The sequence below is a fragment of the Polypterus senegalus genome, chromosome 6 (genome assembly GCF_016835505.1).
Source record: "Polypterus senegalus isolate Bchr_013 chromosome 6, ASM1683550v1, whole genome shotgun sequence".
Taxonomy (NCBI): domain Eukaryota; kingdom Metazoa; phylum Chordata; class Cladistia; order Polypteriformes; family Polypteridae; genus Polypterus; species Polypterus senegalus.
In genome coordinates, this window is record NC_053159.1 from 145006063 (window position 1) to 145022518 (window position 16456).

At 38.3% G+C, this 16456-nt stretch overlaps 1 protein-coding gene across 1 annotated transcript in view; it reads right to left on the reverse strand.

Annotated features, from left to right (window-relative positions):
- The window catches only part of arhgap15 (Rho GTPase activating protein 15), a 657673-nt gene that overhangs the window by 335553 nt on the left and 305664 nt on the right, over positions 1 to 16456 (reverse strand). Inside the window, exons 8-9 of the mRNA XM_039755090.1 lie at positions 15320 to 15418; positions 10794 to 10923 (exon numbers count right to left, since the gene is read on the reverse strand). Of these exons, the coding sequence (XP_039611024.1) occupies positions 10794 to 10923; positions 15320 to 15418 (229 nt within the window). The remainder of the gene's footprint in view (positions 1 to 10793; positions 10924 to 15319; positions 15419 to 16456) is intronic.

The following is a 16456-nucleotide window of genomic DNA, read 5'->3' on the forward strand; positions in this document are numbered from 1 at the left end:
TTAGTTCAGTTAAATGATTGTACATTTATGTGTGTTTGTGAGTAAGTGTGTCCTGTAACAGACTTGAGCAACGTCTATGTTTGGCTCATGCCTGGCACCCGATGCTGCAGAATATACAATACAAAGAGTATACATAGTAACTATTGTACAGTTATTCTAGATGCCTTCTATTGGGAATTCCATGATTCAAGATGTATCAACTTATCTTTCTGAATTATTTCATAACATCTTAAAATAATCCACTCAAAAATATTTTGTTTATGTTACTCTGTGCGCTTTAATAGTGGTGTAGTGGTCACTGAAAACTAATTTTCATTTCATATTTTCAGGGTTAATGGAGAAATAAAAACTCTACAATGTAATGCTGTACAACTACTAGCTATGTGAAAAACATTAAGAGGGACAGAAAAAAAATCTCATGTTTCTCATGTCACATAATTCACATGTTATTTATACAGTTGTATGCTCCAAATGTGCAAAATTCATGCTTATTTTTGCCAAAATGTTGTTAAATAAGTTATATCCAGAATAATAAGTGCAAATCTTAAATATGAAACCAAGTACTACCAGAAGTCAATGTTTGAATTGAAGACAGGACCTTTGACCAAAGAATGAAGGTCTTCAAATAAAAAAAATAAAATATTATTTAAAACATTTTTAGCATGAGTTTTAGACAAATTGTGCATATGATGTCGATGTATGTAACATGAGTAATGCAAGATTTCTTTTTCTCTTTTTTCCATGGATATTTTTCATATAATTTGTCATTGTGTAGCATTGATCACTATTGGCTTCTGTTCTTTCATAATCTTTAGTCTCTCCAATCTGCATTAAAACATGAAATTATTTTTTTTTTCTTGGCCATCACTAAGTATAGGGTAAATGGCATATAAAAAATATCATTTTGGGTGAACTGCAGTGGGCTGGCACCCTGCCCAGGGTTTGTTTCCTGCCTTGTGCTCTGTGTTGGCTGGGATTGGCTCCAGCAGACCCCCGTGACGCTGTGGTTAGGATATAGCGGGTTGGATAATGGATGGATTTTGGGTGGAGTATTCCTTTAATATGAAATCAAAAAATGCACATGAGATTTCTCATTCCAGGTATCTTAAGACAGAAAAGAAATTATTTCAAGATACCTTCAAATACATTTCAGATACAGGTAAAATTGAACTGAATTTTAACATAACACAACATTTTAAAATCTGCTTATTTAAATCCACATTTGCAATGGGCTAGAGCATATCCTGTATTTTATTTAATGTTACAAAAGATTTTCAAACTTGTTTACTCCAATTCAGGGTGATGGAATCCTAGAGCCTATTATGCCTATTCTTCCTGAAATTAAAGCTAATACAAAAATTGTCTGTACAGTGAACATTCTTTCAGTTAAAATGAGTCTTTTTTTCAATAATAGTAGCTTGCGACACATGATGCATTTGGAATTCCTTAACACTAGAAACCCTGAAGCCTACGAAAAAACTCATAACCCAGACCACCTGAAATTCCTTTGCACCTCTTCATCAGCATCTTCTGTTTTGCAAATGTGTCGATCAGCACAAGCAGCCGGTTTATCCCATCCCAATTCTGCTGAGTCTGTCACAAAATTCTCAGAACTCTAGTCTCTTTATCTGGCAGTAACATGCCTGGAGTTGTTTAGGGTAAATAATAATATACCGTTATTTGGAATGAATACATTTCATGTGTGTTCCATGTCTCTAACAATTTGTGCAGGTGTAGGATGAAAGGAAATGCAAGGCAAGAAATGCTAAACACATACCTAAAGCAGAAACTTTTTCCGTGTTATACTAATAATGATATGAAGTGTATAATATGTGAAGACTTTAGTCCAAATATTAAATAAACGTGCGCTTTTATTCAAGAATATAACCAAAGAAAAAAAATCATTTGATTTACATGTTGCTATCAATGAGTTAAAAACCCAAGCACATATGTCAATTGACAGAAAGTAGCTATGTATTCTCGAATGGTGTAGAAGTAAGAGCCGCTGCCTTATAACCCAAAGGATCCGGGTTCGAGTTTAGGCGTTCCACGTTTTGAGTAGTGAATTGCTATTATAATTACTGTAATATAATAAAAACATACATTTAATTTGAGTCTGTCACACCAGTGTAAGTTTTGGCTACTTGTAAAAGTTAGTGCTTGGCAAAAACACTTTTATCTTCTCACTCACTCGATGTAAAATGTTTCTGCTTAATTTAAAATAAATAACTCTTTACTATGTTTTTAAAGTGGAATTGAAGTGTACAGTATAGATAAGATGATAAGATAACAAATGTGCCTATTTTCTGCTTCTCATTTTGAAGTACCTAGGGTAGCTAAAATCAATAATGAATTCCTACAGTCTAAGCATATCATTATATTAGTTTAAAACATGGACTTAATGGATTTATTGGTAAGAATATTTATTTATTTCTCCTTAATCAAAATGAGACAGCTGGAATAGTACAATAGATGAATGCTGTAAATTATTGGCAGACATTTCAACTGCAGTTTGTAATATGAACTTAAGGTTGGAAGTCCCTGGGATAACTTGGTTTGAAACACTTGATTGGAGTATGAATAAGACCATGAGGTATAAAGGGACCTCCCTCTCTAAATGTTTTGGTCATGTTTAATGTTTTAAAGCATTCTCTTGAAATGTCTGAGCAGGTGCAAACAACACAAAGCCGCGCAGAACTCCTGGGAGACAACATTTGCTCCTCTTAAACATAAGTAATAAAATTTTAATTGCAGTAAAATTATAAGACATTATGAGTACAACTTAAAAATATTATGGTGAGCTTATTTCTTTAAGGCAAATGTTAATTTAAGCATATTTGCAAATGGGACAAAAAAAGAGTTATTAATTTCAAGTTGAAAATCACAGTTACACTAGCCTTCATCAGTGCTGGAGGAAGAAGTAGAACTTTTCTTGTAATGTTTGAAAAGTGGACCTTTAGAAAGACAGTTTATTCTTTGTCTGTGCTGAAACACATTATGTTAAAACAGCTTGCTTATTGGCTACTGAAATATGTATGCTGTATTAATACTTTTGTGTTTGATTAAAAATTGCTGAAAATGTTGACAATTAGTTTAAATAAAAAGTGTAATAAGCTAAGTCTAAAGTAATTCTTGGCTATTCATGTTTTGTTGATTGGAGATAAAGAACCATTTAAAATCAAATGCACAGTATAATGCAGAATTGCTACCATATAATGCATGTGTGGTTTCATAAGTTGTTTCTTAGTATGCTGTGCTATTGACTTTGATGGTGGAAATATGAGCTCAAGCAGCTGATTTTGAAAACATGGTTTTAGTTTTATGAACTTCAAATAAAGATAAAGAGCTTTGTAAATCATTAAAAGAGATGATCAGAGAGAAGAGAAGAAAGTAGGAAGGATACTTCAAGTAATACAAGAAATGGGCTGCCTAGAAAGACTTAATATTTAGCAGTACCAGACTGTAAAATGTGGATTGCCACATTTAGTTTTACTTTTGTGTAAGCCTGTTTTACTGCCTGCACATTTGCTGTATTTTACCACCAGGGCCTGGAAACCAAGTTCCTTTCTCACCTAGGTCAATCAGGGGAGAGGGACAGAGAAACCTTTCTGATAGAAAGACTGCAGTGCTGGTGCCATCTCGTGCGATGTCCACGGCTGTATTTAATGTTAGCTAAGACCCGGCACTTAAAAGTTTCTCTTGCAGTTTCACTGAGTTTGTGCCAAACACCACCCTGACCATCTCATCTTCCTCTACAAAAGCACAGTCCTTCACCCGTGAATATTTAGTGGCAGTGTTTCTATTGGATTGCCGCTGATGGATGGCCTTATATGGGCAGGCACTAAATTACGTGGGAGGCGTAACTCCGCCTCCCACGGGCATCGAGCAGAAGTCTATTATAGTATATGGACGAAAAAATAGGTTCCAGTTATGACCATTATGCGTAGAATTTCGAAATGAAACCTGCCCAACTTTTGTAAGTAAGCTGTAAGGAATGAGCCTGCCAAATTTCAGCCTTCTACCTACACGGGAAGTTAGAGAATTAGTGATGAGTGAGTGAGTGAGAGGTTTATATATATATACACTCACCTAAAGGATTATTAGGAACACCTGTTCAATTTCTCATTAATGCAATTATCTAATCAACCAATCACATGGCAGTTGCTTCAATGCATTTAGGGGTGTGGTCCTGGTCAATACAATCTCCTGAACTCCAAACTGAATGTCAGAATGGGAAAGAAAGGTGATTTAAGCAATTTTGAGCGTGGCATGGTTGTTGGTGCCAGACGGGCCGGTCTGAGTATTCCACAATCTGCTCAGTTACTGGGATTTTTACGCACAACCATTTCTAGGGTTTACAAAGAATGGTGTGAAAAGGGAAAAACATCCAGTATGTGGCAGTCCTGTGGGCGAAAATGCCTTGTTGATGCTGATGGAAGAGCAACTTTGACTGAAATAACCACTCGTTACAACCGAGGTATGCAGCAAAGTATTTGTGAAGCCACAACACGCACAACCTTGAGGTGGATGGGCTACAACAGCAGAAGACCCCACCGGGTACCACTCATCTCCACTACAAATACGAAAAAGAGGCTACAATTTGCACAAGCTCACCAAAATTGGACAGTTGAAGACTGGAAAAATGTTGCCTGGTCTGATGAGTCTCGATTTCTGTTGAGACATTCAAATAGTAGAGTCAGAATTTGGCATAAACAGAATGAGAACATGGATCCATCATGCCTTGTTACCACTGTGCAGGCTGGTGGTGGTGGTGTAATGGTGTGGGGGATGTTTTCTTGGCATACTTTAGGCCCCTTAGTGCCAATTGGGCATCGTTTAAATGCCATGGGCTACCTGAGCATTGTTTCTGACCATGTCCATCCCTTCATGACCACCATGTACCCATCCTCTGATGGCTACTTCCAGCATGATAATGCAACATGTCACAAAGCTCGAATCATTTCAAATTGGTTTCTTGAACATGACAATGAGTTCACTGTACTAAAATGGCCCCCATAGTCACCAGATCTCAACCCAGTAGAGCATCTTTGGGATGTGGTGGAACGGGAGCTTCGTGCCCTTTGATGTGCATCCCACAAATCTCCATCAACTGCAAGATGCTATCCTATCAATATGGGCCAACATTTCTAAAGAATGCTTTCAGCACCTTGTTGAATCAATGCCACGTAGAATTAAGGCAGTTTTGAAAGTGAAAGGGGGTCAAACACCGTATTAGTATGGTGTTTCTAATAATCCTTTAGGTGAGTGTATATATAAAGGAGGTTTAAAATAATATTTGTTAGTTATTCTCAGATAATGCCAGAGAATCTTGGATTCAAGCAATTGGCATTATACTGAGTGCATGTCCTAATGCGAGCATGAGTGTACAACACTACCTCACAACACAGAAAGGTTTCACATACTTGTAGAAGAAAACATCCTTGTATACAGAGAAACTTTAATACTTCACCAAGTATTATGCTTCAAAGTTTTTTCAAATCTAACAGAGAACATGGTAGTCAGCAGCAGAGTGTCACAATGGTAAATATATCGCATCTCATTAAATACAATATTTAGGACACTCAACTTTTTTTCTTTTTTTTTTGTATTCAGTTTTTAATCTGACAAATGACATGAAAATAATAGATATGAACATCACTGTCAAATTTCTCATGCACTTAATTGATTAAATGAGTAATAGTGGTAATTGATTGATTAACTAAGATGACTGCTTCAATTGAATGATTTAAAAAATAATCATTTAAAATGGTGACTCCATCAGCTTCTTGGTGATAGAGGAATTAAAAACACAGAAGAAAACACAAAAAATGATTTGAGCTTGAAGGGTGAACTAAGTATACAAACCATTTCATTAAAAACTACTGTTGACTAACAGCAGAAAGTGTATAACTTCAAATTAGTCTGTGTTCCAGAGATATACTAACATGTATCATGGTGACAAGGACAAAAACACACTTTATTTTATATATCTTTTTATAGAAAAATGTTTTGAATATATATATATATACTTAGAACTGAACCACACACAAGAAACTGGTAAGTAAATTGCTCAGGGTGACATATTGTCAGTGAAAGCAAAGTAGTTAACAACTCGTTGCTTTTAGACACTGGACTACAATGAACTTTTAATATTATTTATATACCAGTAACGGCGTACTGCACGATAACGTGCAATGAATACACTTGACTTGAGCATTCCTAGTTTTCATACTCTTTCTCTGTCTCTGTTTAGCATTCGTTTGCTCAGAGGTTGAGCAGCTCTTCTTCACTCCACCATAGCGGCCCGCTGCTTCTCTTCTTTCGTCGGTATCTTTTCATGTTGAAACTGATTAAGTTAGTTTTTGTGTTGCAATTACTTAGTATGTTTTCTTTAATTTTTCACTTAAACTGGCACTTAAGTCTTCAATCTGCCTCAAGAATGATTAGCAAAGGTGGTAGGGAATGAGAACGGCGCCCATACGCATGCACCGCACGGCCACCCTGCCACCGTGCCACCCTGCCACTGTGCTGTGCGCTGCCGAGAGTTGTTTCTACAATAAAATAAAATAAAAATAAAAAGAGTAATAAAAATTATCACCCCGAAAGTGGATAGTAGACGTCACGTAATATATGCTTACCAAATTTCAAGTCAATAAGTGAAACTGTTTGCGGCAACAGGTGATTTAAAATCCTGGACAAACAAACAAACAAACAGCCACGGTAGCGTATTATATACAGTAGGAAGATATGTGTATGTGTGTATGTATGTATGTATATATATATATATATATATATATATATATATATATATGTATATATATATATATATATATATATATATATATATATATATATATATATACTGCTCAAAAGAATTAAAGGAACACTTTTTAATCAGAGTATAGCATAAAGTCAATGAAACTTATGGGATATTAATCTGGTCAGTTAAGTAGCAGAGGGGTTGTTAATCAGTTTCAGCTGCTGTGGTGTTAATGAAATTAACAACAGATGCACTAGAGGGGCAACAATGAGATGACCCCAAAACAGGAATGGTTTAACAGGTGGAGGCCACTGACATTTTTCCCTCCTCATCTTTTCTGACTGTTTCTTCACTAGTTTTGCATTTGGCTACAGTCAGTGTCACTACTGGTAGCATGAGGCAATACCTGGACCCTACAGAGGTTGCACAGGTAGTCCAACTTCTCCAGGATGGCACATCAATACGTGTCATTGCCAGAAGGTTTGCTGTGTCTCCCTGCACAGTCTCAAGGGCATGGAGGAGATTCTAGGAGACAAGCAGTTACTCTAGGAGAGCTGGAGAGGGCCATAGAAGGTCCATAACCCATCAGCAGGACCAGTATCTGCTCCTTTGGGCAAGGAGGAACAGGATGAGCACTGCCAGAGCCCTACAAAATGACCTCCAGCAGGCCACTGGTGTGAATGTCTCTGACCAAACAACCAGAAAGACTTCATGAGGATGACCCAAGGGCCCCATGTCCTCTAATGGGCCCTGAGCTCACTGCCCAGCAGCATGCAGCTCGATTGGCATTCGCCATAGAATACCAGAATTGGCAGATGCACCACTGGTGCCCTGTGCTTTTTACAGATGAGAGCAGGTTCACCCTGAGCACGTGACAGAAGTGAAAGGGTCTGGAGAAGCCATGGAGAACATTATGCTGCCTGTAACATCATTCAGCATGAGCAGTTTGGTGGTGGGTTAATAATTGTCTGGGGAGGCATATCCATGGAGGGTCACACAGACCGCTACAGGCTTGACAAAGGCACCTTGGCTGCCATTAGGTATCAGGATGAAATCCTTGGACCCATTGTCAGACCCTATGCTGGTACAGTGGCTCCTGGTGCACGACAATTCCTGGCCTCATGTGGTGAGAGTATGCAGGCAGTTCCTGGAGGATGAAGGAATTGATACCATTGACTGGCCACCACACTTTCCTGACCTAAATCCAATAGAACACCTCTGGGACATTATGTTTTGGTCCATCCAATGCCACCAGGTTGCACCTCAGACTTTCCAGGAGCTCAGTGATGCCCTGGTCCAGATCTGGGAGGAGATCCCCCACAATACCATCTGTCATCTCATTAGAAGCATGCACCGATGTTGTCAGGCATGTATACAAGAACACAGGGGCCATACAAAGTGCTGCGTACAATTTTGAGTTGCTGCAATTACATTTTGGCAAAATGGACTAGCCTGCCACATAATTTTTTCACTCTGATTTTTGGGGCGTCTTTGAATTCAGGGCTCTGTAGGTTGATCATTTTCATTTCCATCAAACGATGTGGCATCCTTTTGTTCCTACCACATTACCCAGTCTATATCAATATAGATATCCAGGAGGATTTCTTTTTCCCATTGAGATCTGATGTGTTTTCAAAGTGTTCCTTTAATTTTTTTGAGCAGTTATATATATATATATATATATCTTGGTCTCATCAGACCAGAGAATCTTATTTCTCACCATCTCAGAGTCCTTCAGGTGTTTTTTAGCAAACTCCATGCGGGCTGTCATGTGTCTTGCCTCTCCTCAGTGTGAATACTGAGCAAAGGGTCTGAATACTTAGGACCATGTGATATTTCAGTTTTTCTTTTTTAATAAATCTGCAACAATTTCAAAAATTCTTTTTTTTGTCTGTCAATATGGGGTGCTGTGTGTACATTAATGAGGAAAAAAATGAATATAAATGATTTTAGCAAATGGTTGCAATATAACAAAGAGTGAAAAATTAAAGGGGGTCTGAATACTTTCCGTACCCACTGTATATATATATATATATATATACAGTATGTATGTATGTATATATTGTATCGAAAGTCATGGGACCATACAAATATGTTATAATGTAAATTTCTTTATAATGAATGAATATGTGGAAAATATGTATACTGTTGTCACCGGGGTTGGTGGCAATTTGCTGTCTCTAACAGTAGCGGCACAAGGACAGCTTCATAGCTGCTTTGCTGTGTTTGGTAAACAGTTAACCAAGGGCAAAGTAATTGGTTGTCCCCTTCTGGATTAGGTATATTGTGTAACATGTGTGTTGCATGATGCTTAGAACATTTAATCCCGGGCTTTAACCTGCATATCTTTGTACTCTCCTGGTCTGCCACAGTGGTGATTCCAAACTGCTGGTGGTGTTCTAACCAGAAGATGGGAGCTAGAGCAGGGTCTTGAGTGCTGTGGTAACAGCTCCTATTTTGAATGAAGTCTTGAGACTACCTTCTCTATACAGTAATAAAGGCCCTGTATTTTCCATGGAAAACTAGACTCAGCTTCCTGTCAGGATGGATGGAAGGAGACTGCAACCCAAAGCCATTTGCTCCCCCAGTCCAACAAGTGGCAGCAGCTCTCTGGTGGGTCTCCCAAATACACTCTTGCAGGGCTTCATGGGAATTTGAGTTCCAGTGGGCAGCCCTGCTGGGACTTGTGGGAGCCTCCAGAGGGAGCTGTGGGGAGGAGGTTTCCTCCTTTTAGAGAGGTTCCACCTGACCAAAAAGTGCTTCCTGGTGGTGCTAGAAGTACTCCAAGGTCTGATATAAAGGAAGCCACTCCTTATTAGTCAGGGGTCGTAGCTGGTTGGAAGAGGATGAAGCTCACTTGAAGGAGAGGAAAGACAAAGAGGGAAGAAGACAGTTGTTTGGATTTTGTACATCGTACACATGTTTGAAAGAAGTCTATAAGAGGTATTTATGGAAAATAAAATCTTTATTTAAACCCATGATCTGTATTTTGTTGGTGTGTTTATGGCTTGGGTCTCTGTGATGCTCTCTACTGGTCACTGCAGATTTTTTTTCTTTTTTTAAATTATTTTTTTCTGTTTTTTATGGTTTTATTCTGTCAGAAGGCAAAGAATTTGAATGGCATTAGGATTAGCTAAATAATCGGAACAAGTGTGCCTCCTTGACTCTCTTAAAATATCCATTCATCTATCCATTATCCAACCCGCTATATCCTAACTACAGGGTCACGGGAGTCTGCTGGAGCCAATCCCAGCCAACACAGGGCGCAAGGCAAGAAACAAACCCTGGGCAGGGCGCCAGCCCACCGCAGGGTGCGCACACACTAGGGACAATTTAGAATCGCCAATGCACCTAACCCGCATGTCTTTGGACTGTGGGAAGAAACCGGAGTACCCGGAGGAAACCCACGCAGACTTGGGGAGAACATGCAAACTCCACGCAGGGAGGACCCGGGAAGCAAACCCTGGTCTCCTTACTGCAAGGCAGCAGCACTACCCACTGTGCCACCGTGCCCCCCTTGAAAGACAATGTTGTGGTTTTATTTTTGTTTACAACAGAAAGAAAGAAAGAAACATCTAAAATGTTAACACAGGCAGGGTAAAAAATGCAAAGGATCTAAAGAGGGGCATGCATACCACTATGTTAACAGTTATTCTACACGGATGAAATTGCATTTAATATTTCACATGGTTTCAGCAGCAAAGGAACAGCAGCTGTTCGCTTCTGAAAGCAATGAGGTACTCAAGGCTTTTTTTGGTAGCCTGTTAATCTACCTGCTGCAATTTCAATTACAAGGGACAACTGATGTGTCTTGGTCCAGCTGTCACTCCTCAAAAAGGAGCCTTAGACAGATAACTGATCTTAAAGCTTTCCTGTTCCTGACCTCTTCCTGAATACCAGCTATTACAGCTCTGCAAGCTGACAATAAAATACTTCTGATATTTCAAAGGGATCTAGAACATATGCAAAAATCTAAAAAATGTTAAGTCAGGTAAGAACACTCATAAGAAGGCTTTAGGTGATGATTACTTACTCAGTGATCGTCTGTGCTCTGGTTTAGATTCCTTGGCAGGAGGAGATTCTGCTCCACACCTGTTCACATATTCAGTGCTTGAGGATTTACAGATGCCAGATGGCAAACATTTTCCACCCGTACCCTTTGACTGTAATGATATATGAAATAAAAACATTTTTGTGTCATTTTAGGTATAACAAATATATAAAATGCAAGAAACAAAAACACCAAAGCAGTTCTGATACTGTAGTGTTTCTTAGCAAGTGTATGTATGGAGCATATTATGTAGCATATTGTTACTTCTTCTAAACTGATTCATTATATATTTAATTCCAAATTTGTTTTAATTGATGTAAATCTCCAGAAAAACACCTACATATTTTCTTAAGGAACTAATAATACAATGAGCAGTTAAGCATGTTTCCTTCACCACTATTGCCAAATCCTTGTGATTTTGTTACATGCTAGCACAGCAGTAAATGAATATTGTTTAAATATCTATTAGAATTCTAAAGCTATTATTATATGGCTTCATTAGTTGAGTGTTTGTTTGTATTCTTTTTTCCTTCCTTCATTCCTTCCTTTATTTGCATTCATTTCTTCAGGGCACTTCAGGTGTCATTTGCCCCAAACTTTCCTGTTAAATTAAAGTCATTAGTAGGAAACTTTCACTTTTTTAAAAAATACTGCTTTTCAGTATTACAGTCACTAACTGACCATCCATCTATCCATCTATTATCCAACCCGCTATATCCTAACTATAGGGTCACAGGGGTCTGCTGGAGCCAATCCCTGCCAACACAGGGCGCAAGGCAGGAAACAAATCCTGGGCAGGGCGCACGCACACACACTAATCACACACCAGGGGTAATCAAGGATCGCCAATGCACCTAACCCGCATGTCTTTGGACTGTGGGAGGAAACCGGAGCACCCGGAGGAAACCCACGCAGGCACGGGGAGAACATGCAAACTCCACACAGGGAGGACCTGGGAAGTGAACCCAGGTCTCCTAACTGCAAGTCAGCAGTGCTATAACTGCTAAGTATACCTAAATATATGCATAATTTTTCATTATCACTGCTAGTAATATTTTTACAGATCCTCAAGAAAGAGCACCATTACATTAGTAACACTACTTGATCTCTACGATGACTGCTTATTGGTGTTACAGCAGCACTATGGAGTTTGAGCAAACATTCAGTTCTCCTTTTAATACAGAAAGTTTTCTAATTTTTCTTTAAAAAAAAGCTCTTAAGTTCCCAGCACATTTTGCAGGAAAAACGAGCAGTAAGCAAAGAAGCCTAATATTCAACTGCTTAAAAATCATGTGAAGGCCTAATAAGTAATTAGATTAAATGCTGAGATTATTTGCAAACTTTGTCATCTCATTTTGTTGGATATTCAAAGCACAGATATAACATTTTGGAAGAATGAGTTCCAGCACATGGATTATTATTGGAACTAATAAAAGCAATAATATGTGCATTTGTTAGAAAAAGATTGTAAACCCTTTGGAATATTTTGTTTTTCTGTTAAAATGGGACCTAAAATGTCATCAAATTTTATTTGATTAATAAAAATAGATAAAGATTGTCTGATTGAACAAATTAAACAGTTAATTTGTAAAGCTTAATGAACATGTTTTAAATATATACACTTTAAATGCACCTTAAGGGGTTAAAGAAAAATACTAAACAAAGTAATCAATTCATCCATCCATATCTACATCTGTCTAATCCATGTTAGGGTGACAAGCTAATGTTAATAAAAGCATAACATAGACAAAATAGGTAATAGAAATGTGAATACATTATTACAATGAATATTATCAAACGGTGGCGTAGTGGGTAGTGCTGCTGCCCTGCAGTTAGGAGACCGGGGTTTACTTCCCAGGTCCTCCCTGTGTGGAGTTTGCATGTTCCTTTCGTGTCTGTGTGGGTTCCCTCTGGGTACTCCGGTCTCCTTCCACAGTCCAAAGACATGCAGGTTAGGTGCATTGGTGGTTCTAAATTATCCCTACTGTGTGTGGGCTGTGACCCTGCCCGGGGTTTGTTTCCTGCCTTGTGCCCTGTGTTGGCTGGGATTGGCTCCAGCAGACCCCTGTAGTTAGGATATAGAGGGTTGGATAATGGATGGATGGAATATTATCAAACACTATACACAGATGTAGTGTAAATGATTAATACATATAAACCTCCATTATATTTTTCACTTTACTTTTGTGACCATGTATATTTATTAATTTATTGTAATTAAAAATAGAGTTGGCACAATGGTCAGGCAGCATCTAAAGTAACAAAATGAAAAACTCAAGGTGACAAAAGTTGTAAGAGAGAAGAGTAACCTCCATGGAATCACAGTATTTAAATGTTTAAAAATTCTACTTGATCTAGGCCAACTGAATAGAGGCTATTATCAGCTGTCAGCGAGACTGAGTGTATATGTTCTCCAGTTTGTTCCTATGCTCCAAAGACATGTGTTGTCTGACAATTCCAAAATGGCCACATATGCACAAGTGTGCAGAGCAATCAACTTGTGTTCTATCAATGCTGTCTTACAGTCCTGGGGATTCTGCTGGTGTGTGGGGTTCCTTCAGAATCTCCAGTTTCCTCCACCCTCACAAACACATGCATGTTATGTAATATGGTGAGTCCAAACTGTCCTGGAATGTGTGAGTTTGTCCTGCAGTGGACTGCTAGTTCTTGCCTTGATGAAGCCAGCTAAGGTTGTCCCATTAATGCATTAAGTGGGTTGAGAAAAAAAAAATATGAGTAAATAAATGACTCATTACAGTGGGTTCAAAAAGGTGAATAGGGTGGTACAGTGGTCAGCTCTGTTGTGTCACACTCCATTTTCTTTCAGTTTATGTGGTGTTTTCACGTTTATCATGTTTGCCCAGTATGGATGCCCTGTTTTACTAACAAACCCCAAGATGTGCACATTAGGTTACTTTGTGGCACGGAGTTAGTCTGGAATGAAGTTGAGGATGTACTGTACATTAGTATGCCTTACTGTGGGCTAGTGTCCTGTCTAGAACTGGATGCCCTCCTAGGCATAATACTGCTGAGAAATGTTTAAATTACACTGTGTCCAGTCAGGCTTTTAAGCTTCTCATTTTCTTATGTGTTTTCAGAATACACTAACTGTAGGAAAAGGCATGCAGGATTACTTACAGTAGCACAAAATCTCTCTACCTATAAAATTTTGGGACCATAATTTTAATGTTTTGAAAAAAGCTCAAACCCGCCTCTACTTTCTATGCAAACTGAGGAGAGCACAAGTTCCAAACCCCATCATGTGCTCTTTCTACCGGGGCACATTTGAGAGCATCCTCACTAACTGCATCTCTGTGTGGTATGGAAGCTGCACTGCCTCCTGTAGAAAGTCCCTGCAACGCAGATTGGATGCGGCTAGTAAAATCATTGGTGCCCCACTGCCCTCCCTCAAGGACATTTTCCAAACCCGTCTCACCTGTAGAGCCATCAGCATTGCTGGTGACTCCTCCCACCCCTTTCACTCCCTTTTTAGACTCCTCCCCTCAGGGAAAATGTACCGGAGCCTTCGAGCCAGTTCCACAAGACTGTCTAACAGCTTCATCCTCCAAGTTGTCAGGATGCTGAACTCTGTCCACTACCTTTCCCCCTTGCCCCCTGCCCCTGGAGCGTAACAAGAGTCACTAACTACCAAGTACCCTACCTCAGCTGGTATTATATAAGGACTCAATATTACATCTGCTGCTAACTGTCTGTCTTTTTGTACATCTCATAAGCTACTCTATAATGCACCTTCTCATTTTTTTTACTGTAATTGGCTCTTGCACTAATGACTATTGCACATTGTACACAGGTCTAATGTTATTTATCTTATATGTTATACTTTTTTATATTTTATTGTACTATAGTACTATTGTACTATTGTACAAGTTGAGAGAAAAACAGTATTTCGATTCTCCTGTATGTTCTGCACATATAGTGAATTGACAATAAAAGGCTATTTGATTTGATTTGATTTGAGTTACCAGCTCTGCCACCATTTCCTGCATGTTTACTGTGTAGTAGTTCAATTTTATCAGAGATAACATTTAAAACATGCAGTAAGGACTGGTAAAGGCTTCAAAAGACAGTATTATCTGAAAATGACTATGCAACTTTAAAATTCATTGGATATATTGAATGATAAATGTGAAATCATCTCTGTCTTTTCATAGTTTCTGAACACCACCATCTAATCTAAATTATATTTATTTTGTGCATGTTTTAAAATGACTTGCTTAATATAATACTGGACAGGTCTCTACATCAATATATTATTTTCGTATTTTTGTCTTTTGTGCAATACATTTTCTCTACTACTATGTATAATGTTGTGATGGCATTGTGTTTGGTATATTGTGGTGTTTAATTGTATTTACCTTTTTACTGTATGTGTACAATTAACACCAGGAGAAACTCCTAGCAGCTATGCTGCCTAACAATAAAGTACAAAAGTTTGGTGAACTAAGCATTGTCTTGTAAAGCTTTGTTTCAAACAGTCATCCACTTACCTGACTTTCAATTCCCAATTTAATGGCTTCATACCATTCAGATATATTAGCATTTTTGTCAGATTGAAGGAGAAACTCACTGCCTGAAGTGGTGGTGATCTGCAATAAATAGATAGAAAAGAAAGACAAATATCAGCAGACTAAAAAACTAATATTACCAACACAAATAAACTACAAATCCTTTAGGGTCGAGAAGAAGCGGCTTTACTAGGCCAAGTACATTAGGCTGACCGTATTTAAAAGAAATTCACCCATGTGTGAATTGAAAATGATTAGCAGTGTACACTCCACAGTATTCCAGTCATGAATACGACTCAGCTGTTTCAGAAAACTGATTCCGTCTCATATCAATGCTCTTTATTAAATGGGAAAACCTTCTTATGCACCAACATTGTTTAACATGGATGAATTCACTTTCGCAGTTTTGAAAATGCTCTTTTTATACATGCACCAATAACCTAGTATAATGGTCTAACAGTTGAGGGCTGTCAGGACAGGGCATGCAGCTAAGGCAAGGCATTCTGGGAGAATGAACAAGTGTACGATTAGTAAGTGGAATTTGTCACCGTCTTATTTTTGATGACCATGCCGATTATGCTGTTACCATCAGGGCTTTTTTGTTATATGAAGTTGACTTAACATCTAGGTAAGAGTTTATTTAATTAACTCTTATCTAAGATACAGAGATACAGAATAACCCTGCCGGAATGTGCTCTTAGCTTTGTGTAGCCCTGGATTTGAATAAGCAGGCCCAATAAATAGATGGATGACATGAAAGATGACATGAAAGTTATTAACAGCAACTAATGGAATAGTATTGTGTGATTCACTACAAATTGTCCATCCTAATAAAAATATGAACTAAAGCTAAACACATCATTTGTGAAATGATTTGTTCAAAAACTTTTTTTAAATGTACTCAGTAATGACACAAGTGATAAGCAAAGCATCACCCAGTTTATCCATCCATCCATTATCCAACCCGCTATATCCCAACTATAGGGTCACAGGGGTATGCTGGAGCCAATCCCAGCCAACACAGGTCACAAGGCAGGAAACAAACCCTGGGCAGGGTGCACACACACACACACACACACACACACACTAGGGACAATTTAGAATTGCCAATGCATCTAA